This window comes from Poecilia latipinna, unplaced genomic scaffold, assembly GCF_001443285.1.
Source record: "Poecilia latipinna isolate Pla-1442-1.1 unplaced genomic scaffold, P_latipinna-1.0 Scaffold1758, whole genome shotgun sequence".
NCBI lineage: Eukaryota > Metazoa > Chordata > Actinopteri > Cyprinodontiformes > Poeciliidae > Poecilia > Poecilia latipinna.
Genome location: NW_015114374.1, coordinates 65,356 through 73,147, shown reverse-complemented (window position 1 = coordinate 73,147; position 7,792 = coordinate 65,356). Strand labels below are relative to the sequence as shown.

General features: G+C 40.6%; 1 protein-coding gene across 2 annotated transcripts in view; it reads right to left on the bottom strand.

The window, feature by feature from the left end:
• LOC106965065 (PDZ domain-containing RING finger protein 4-like) overlaps positions 1-7,792 on the bottom strand; it is a 67,060-nt gene that overhangs the window by 21,524 nt on the left and 37,744 nt on the right. For both annotated transcript variants that reach the window (XR_001428544.1, XM_015060957.1), the window contains exons 2-3: positions 6,349-6,602; positions 3,481-3,583 (exon numbers count right to left, since the gene is read on the bottom strand). Coding sequence is in view for 1 of the 2 variants with exons in the window: in XM_015060957.1 (XP_014916443.1) it covers positions 3,481-3,583; positions 6,349-6,602 (357 nt within the window). In the remaining variant the exon portion in view is untranslated. The remainder of the gene's footprint in view (positions 1-3,480; positions 3,584-6,348; positions 6,603-7,792) is intronic.

Here is a 7,792-nt window from a genome sequence, read left to right as displayed (position 1 = left end):
GAGAGGAGAGAGAAGGGAGGGGAGGAGGGAGAGAAGAGGAGGGAGAAGAAGGAGAGAGAGGGGGGGGGGGGGGGTGGCTGTTTCCGAGCTCAGAGTGTTTCGCTTCCTCTGAACTCACCAAAACTAATCAAGGGGACGGTTACTAACATGGTTCAGCGCCGACACGCATCGAGGAGCTTTTCTTGGAAATGTATGATGTTAGGCTGTGAAATTGCAGCAATAAGAGGCGGCCGACGAACTTTGGCGAATCCGAAGGGAGAGCAAAGAGTTTATATACTCCTGTTGGGAGTTCCAACAAGAAAATTAAATTAGAGCGACAGTGTCTCTAAAAAAGGGTTCAACCCCTTTGGATGTTTTACCCTCATTGTTTCTTTTGCCAAAGATTTGGCTTTTTTGACAAAGAAAATAAAAATTACAAATACATTGAAAACCGAAAAAACAAACAAAAATATTTCTACAAAATAATGACCATCAAACAAAAATATTTAACATCTAATAATTTCATAAATGACTGCATAAATATTCACCCCTTTAAAACTGATTGACCTAATTCAACAAAGGTCTAGTCAATTCGCGCTAGTAGATCATTTCACTTATAACAAGGCATTTTTCCCAAACTACATGTGAAAAATCTGTCTAGTGTTTCTTTTAAAATCAACATAAATTATTAGCTTCAAATAAGCTCGTATCTTGTTGAAAAAGTACTTGCAAGTTAATTTTGTCTTATTTCAAGGGTAGTTTTTTTGGCTAGAAACTGGCCAATAAAAAAAAACAAACTTTTAGATTTTGTGTTTTCGCAGTGGGAGGGCTTTCATCTAATATGAAGCAGGTAGTTTGTAAAGCCACATGACAGAGTTGTGTTCTGGCCAAATTTAGCCGCTCGCTAAAGGAAATGAATGAGGCCGGAAATCGAATCCTCACGAAAAAATAAGTCAGTCAAACCAATGTTCGGCTCGTGTCTGTCACAACAAGAATTCGAGCATCTGCAGCCATGTTTAATTTCCCCAAACTGTATAATCCACCCTTGAAGTGTTATAAAACAGCACTCCAGCTTTTTAGCGCACGATAATCCCTTCAGTCAACCAGCCGTCTTGGCTCTCATTTCACGTCTCCCTCGTATTTCATCCAACTGGCTCACATTAACGCTGCTTTTTACAGTGCCTTAATGCAGTGATGTTTTCTAAATGGGCTCATTACTGAGTGCAACACCGTTCGCGTGATTTGCAGCCACTTGATAGACTTTTAAAAGAAAAGTATCGACTGCGGAAGCTGTAAATGTGCGTAAACAGAAACATCCATGCGACTCATCCATCTGACATTTGCATGCACGGCGCAGTCCAAACACAAGCAGACACATCCTCTTCTCCTGAATGTGTGTATAGCATCCACAGAGGGCATTGTATGTTACACTGTTACATAAAGTAAGGCCGGGAATATCTCAACGTTATTAACTTCCCATTCCATTAGAGAAGTGAATCAGACTTAGATATTTTCTCTCATATGTTGGCAAAGTGCTCTCTCCCGCAGCATTTACTCCCAGCAAAGGCAATTTTTCTTGCATCTCTCCTTCAGCAGAAATCCGCTCCATTCAGAAGGAGGCTTTTCAGCTTCGCCTCCATCCCCCTCACAGCATTTTTAGCTGTCATACTGCAAGTGGGGCTGCATTAGGGTGCTATAACCCTCCACCACCACACAGATCACGCATGAAACTGTGAAGCCTGCTAAGCGTGCACATTGTAAAAAGGATTTTTTTCTAATAGCAATGAGGCATAAACAGATCCTTTAATATGTTATATATTTTGGATTTGACACTGGGGCCTCAGCGATCCAAGCGGGTGCACAAATCTGTTTAGGATTTGAAGAGACGGCTCAAGCTCGATGGCTTGAAGCATTCTGAACAAATTCAAATTAAACGCATAGAGGGAGGGACAGCTGAGCAATCATCATACATCAGAGCAGTCGGAGGCATGGCGCTGCGTCTGCTCGCACGTCAGTAACTCGGGAATAAAGAGTATTGTACTGCGGCGGTAAGCTGAGACAGTGTGTTGATCTCTTCCTGTCACATGGAAGATATGGATGGAAAATGGGAGTCAGAGACCATAAGTCATATAAACCTTGGATTTGTTCGATAAACAGCAGCACAGCAAATATACCTGCAACATTCAGTTATAACGACCAAGGACTGATCAAAGTCACAGGCAACTCATGAAGCTATTTGTAAGTGCACAAATGTGTTTAGGTCAAGATACACACATCTTTATTCAGAAAGCACAAGCAACGCAAGACCTGCTGCTAACATAGTTTTACCAAATAGGTAACGATTTTCTGACCTTTTGCAGGAAGGCGACATTTTCATGAGATACAACATAAGCATTTAGTGGCAAGTCCATTCAGATTTATGAATACCTATACGAGTTACAACCACAAAAAAACTGTCACATTCTCAAACTCCTGAGCTGTTTTTGTCATTTAGACTGCATGAAAAAATTATGCCTACTGAAGTTTGGTGATAATTCTAGCACAGAAGATAATCACAAAGGCTGCTGCTTGGGCTGGTGGACAATACTGATACTACACCAGGGTTTCCCCCAGAAAACTTGCTAAGCCCGGTGGTCAGGGCGTCGAGTCGGCCCACCGGTGGTCCACCGTGTCTTTTATTAAAAGATGTTAAGTTGACAGGAAATGCAAAAGTATTACTCTGTAATTTATATGTTACAGGAAAAGATCTCGAGTGAAATGCTATTTAAACCCACAACTAGTCTAAAAACAACAAATTTACACTTCTGTTTAATCCAAATTAAGTCAGCAGCTCCATCAGGCCCACAAGGGCTTCAGGGGCCCCATTTCAGTGGGTTAACACACACACTTTTTTTTTATTTCTAAAAAAAAGAAGAAAAAAAAAGAAAAATAAAACCCTTTTCCCCCCAAGATAGAGTTAAAATCCAAGTTAAAAGTTGAGGATTGATTTCAATTGATGCTTTAAGATATATATCGACTCTTTCAGTCTTCATCATTTATGCTTAGCAAAGCAAGGTTGACCTCAGTCACCTTCCACCAAACACTTCAGCCAAAACTTACATGGTTTAGATGAAAATATGTTCAATGTTACAATGAACATATTTCATTGGTAAGATTGGGTTAGGGTAAGACTTGAAAACTGATGCTTATAAACGACCTCTGTCCAATCTGACTGAGATTGGCCTGTTTTGCAAAGACACAACTTGGAACAACTTTGATCTCTAGTTGTGCTGAAGTTGCTGAAAGCATTGCTCTAATATGTAGCTCTCTAAACATGTTCCCTTTTCCTCTCACTTCACTATTTGAAGCGACTTTGTGTTCGTCTGTCACTATAAACCCAAATAAAAAAAACCCATTGAAGTTTGTGGTCACTGTGCAACAAAGTCACTCTTTCAACTAAGTATTTGCAATTGTTTCTTTGGAAAAAAAAACAGCAGTATTTGGCCAGATTTCAGCTCTTACCTCGTACTCAAACTCCTCCGTTCTGTCTCCGTCAGCTGGGACGGGGGAGAGGTAGTCGGTACCATCATAATAATCTTGGTCCATTGTATGAAGGGAATGACAGCTGTCAGAGGAGAAGGAGACGGGGAAAAAGAGGTGGCAAGACAGAAAGGCGGCGAGAGACAAAAAAAAAAAAGAAGACAGAGGTAGGTTAAGATTTAAACACTGGTGGGATAATTTTCCTTTATTTTCTTTCGAGACATTACTCAAGCTCAAAGCCTCAAAGTGACAACACTTCGTCGCTTTTGTCTCAGTCGGAGAAGGCAGAATAAAAGATCCGTGGAAGGCTTTTCCTGAACGTGACAAAAGCGCAGCCTCTTGTTAATAACAGCATATCCGCACTCTGTAATTTGCTTCATGCTCTTGACAGACAAACCCCCCCCCCCAGACTGTATGGTGTAATTCCATTATCCCTCCTTCAGTCAATGAACAAAACTCCATTGTAGGGGTTCTAGTAGAATGTGTGGCCGCCACACAGCATAATGACTGCAGATAAATAATAACATTAAAAAAAAAGATGAATCTCTGAAATACGGCGAGTGACGTGCCCTGTTAACACACCAGCCTGTTTATTAAGTTGAAACCTATAAAAGTCTGAATTCTTCCTGTGGCGGTGTTAGAAAGCGCTAAAAAAAAAAAAAAGAAGTACAATTACAATTTTACAATGTAGCCTCAACACATGATGCCAACTATTTATATGTATCTATAAAATCTATAAAGTCAGCTGTTTATTGGATGATGCACCTGAGCTCAGGAGCAGAGGAAGGGTAATGTCAGCTTTATGGGAAACATTGATTAAGTTTGGACTCGGCCGGCGGCTGTTGCTTTTAGTTGCCTATTTTTTTTTTTTAATTGGCCATTTGCTTAAATCACCCTGTAAACCTTACCTGGGTTCAAATTGAACCTCTAAGCAGCCCCTATTATGACCGGATGCCCCTCTGGGGAGTTCGGGCTTTACGATATGTACATAAATCCATAATGTTTTTGAGCAGCTCATGTGTACTGGTTTTATAGCTCGCGCGCAGCACTGATCATATTGCTGAATTTTTATTGATCTTCTCACACAGACGGAGAATCCATCTGGGTTTTTATCTCTAGATATTTAACAAAGTCGCAGATTACAAATGATGACACACACACACACACACACACACACACACACCCACACACACACGCGTTAAAAAGTTTATTGTGCTTGGAATTAATTATCTCCTAAGCCCGATGCAAATTAAACTGTAATTTTCCAGACTTCCTCTGCTATTGTATCGTTGCGCTCCCCGGAGGTGAAACCTAGATATTCCTTTATTCTCGGCGTTCCTTTTTCCCAGCGTTCTGCTCCTGTGAGGTGAACCAAAAATAAGCTTTCTTTTTTAAATTACAACGCCTGAACATTGAACCAGTTTCTTTGTTGATTATGAGGAAGAATCTCCTGTTGATACTTGAAGATGCCTTCACATCGTTCAGCTGTTAGTTAAATACAAAAGGACAAAACTTTGAGTAGATGGACTCAACTTATTTTGTACTTAAAGGCTTCTTGTCTGACAACGCAATCTGCTGACCAGCTGTCTTTTCTTAGCTAATTAAACACATTTCTCGCTACTTTTTTGCGTTTTGTTGGTGGAGGAAGATGTGAAGGACGTTAACAGACTCATTCATCACGTAAATCCGTATCCGTTAAAGACCCACGGACAGCTCGTTACTACATATATCTTAATTTCTTCCTATCTGTAACGCTAGTCACGCAAATGCTGGTGTTTCTCCTTCATGGCTTGCTGATGTCTTTTCCTACTGTTTTCCATTCTTAATTACAGACAGTCACAGCCAAAGTCAAAACAAGGACACAACAATTTGCTTTTATTTTTCTCCTCAGTCTGGCAGTCAACCAATAATTAAATAAAAGTGAAATGAAACTTGAGTCAAAGTTATAATAAGAAATCGGTGTAGATCTGTAAATGTGAGAAAAAATAAAGAGCTTTTCTTTAGTCATTGCATAAATGTTAAGGAAAAAAACAACAAAACAACCAGATGCAGTGTGTTGCAAAAGCATTCACTCCTCTAAAACGTCCTCACATTTTGTCACGTCAAACCTGAAAACTTCAGTGTTTTATTGAGATCTTATTTGATCAAAACAGTGGATAAGTGTGAAGTTGAAGAAGAAGAAGAGGAAGAGGAAGAAGAAAGAAGCATGCTTTGAATTGTTTGTTTTACTGATAAAAATTAAAAGAATATTCCATATGTCTTTTATTGACTTGACTAGGCGTGTACCATCTTTCACTGCAAGTCTTATAAGATACCATCTCTGATAGCTTTGCTCACATACAGACTGGGATTATTGTGCATTGTTCTTTACAAATAAGCTCAGGCTCAATTGTAGATGTTTCTTTATATATTTTCAGATCACGATCCGAACGGTACTCCATAACACTTCAAATGGCAGAAGTTTTGTTTTATAAGCTAATCATGTCTTTATGAAGCTGGTTGTTCACTAATATTCTCTAACAAACCTCTGAGGCCTCTGCAAAAAAAAAAAAAAAAAAAAAAAACTGGATTCATATTGAGAACACATCACCCACACAGACTTAAATTACTAAATGGGTTATGTTTAAAAGAACTAGTTGCACTGGATTTTACAAAATTACGCTGTCACATTTTCCAAAAAACGATAATTTCTTTCCCTTCAGTTGTGCAGGTTTGTCTTAAATTATATCAGCAAACCACATGAAATTCTAAACAAGTTCAATGGAAATATGTCGTTGTAAATACATGGAAGTCTTTTTTTCCCCCTGCGAAATAAAAATAAGCACCCACTTGTCCACGGACAGTACATACCTGTCAGAGAGCAGGAAGGGGCAGACGTCAGGCACAGGAGGGGTTGAAGGCCGGAGCTTTGCCAGCGCCATGATGTGTTCAAAGGTGATGTCGGTCTGAGTGCACACATCCACCACATGGATTTCCTGAGGGGGGCCGTGCGGGCGGCCGCTCGGGGTACGCCTGATGACCTGCACCACGACGGGGTCCCTGGCAGCTCGGAAGGCCTCCACAGTCTCATCGTGGCTGGATTTGGACAACTCCTTCCCATTCACCTGAAGGCGGGCGAGAAAAAGACAAAAAAAAAAAAAAAAGCTTTTATTTTGACTCAGATGCCACACACGAGGTTGGAATCAAACTCTTTGTCAAGTGTATTTTTTATTTTTTATTTTTTTTGGGGGGGAGTAGCTGAACATAGACAACATCAGTAGCCTACAGGCTACTTGTTAACAAGCTTAAGGTGCTGTATTGATATTAGCTTGTCATCTTTTAGCTAACATTACCTGCATCCAACAGCTTTACTCAACTCAGTCGGTTAGTTTGAGGGAAAAACTGTGAAAAGTTCTTTGCGTTTTGCTGGTTTGCTGCCATGAGTCTAACAAACACCTGAGTAGCTCTGCAGAGCAGCAGCAGGTCTCCTTCACTGCCTCACAGCGCGAGCGTCTCAGCGCTCATGTTGCGTTTGAAGGTGGCTCGGAAAAACAGGTTACGACGTGTAAACAACCGATTAAACAGTTTTAACTGCTGAAAAAAGTGGCAGAGGACACAGATATGGGAAGTACGGAAGCCCCTATTGTATCAAATTGATATAGGAATAACAGACAGTTTGCCACTCGGGTAAAAACAACAAACAGCTTCCAGTCCAGGAGGGGCACGGCGGTCTCTGTGGGCGGGCAATGACCCCCCCAACCCACCAATGCCCGCCCATGCCGCCGGGCCGTTTTCTCCGCTAGAACTTTACAGCTGTATAATTAGTCTTGTACAGAATTATCAAAGGACAACCAAAGAGAAATCTTCACCTGTTCAATTCACTTACTAAACAGAGTCTGATGTGACGCTATCAGAAGATTAAATCGAAGACCCAAACGGCGTCTGTTCACTCGTTCCACCTTCGCCCTCGTCTCCACAAAAACGAGCGGGTCTTTTCGGTCAGATTGAAAACCCGTTTGCGCTGCAGCTGGCTCACATAAAGAAAATCATAGCTTCATTTAGCCCAGTAATTTCTCTGAAGGCGAAACCACGAATGTGGAATACCTCGGGGGAGTTCGCCTTAGAAGAATTGCTGAAAGCAGAGATTATAATTTAGATAACCAAAAAAAGTAAGTCATAGGCAGCGTAATTATAGATAGTGCTCGATTTAAATGCGCCTTTGGAGCAGAGCATTTTCATCACAGGGCAAGGTGAAGAATCTTACAAAAAAAAAAAAAAAAAAAAAAAAAAAAACTGAAAAAAAAAACTTTTAATT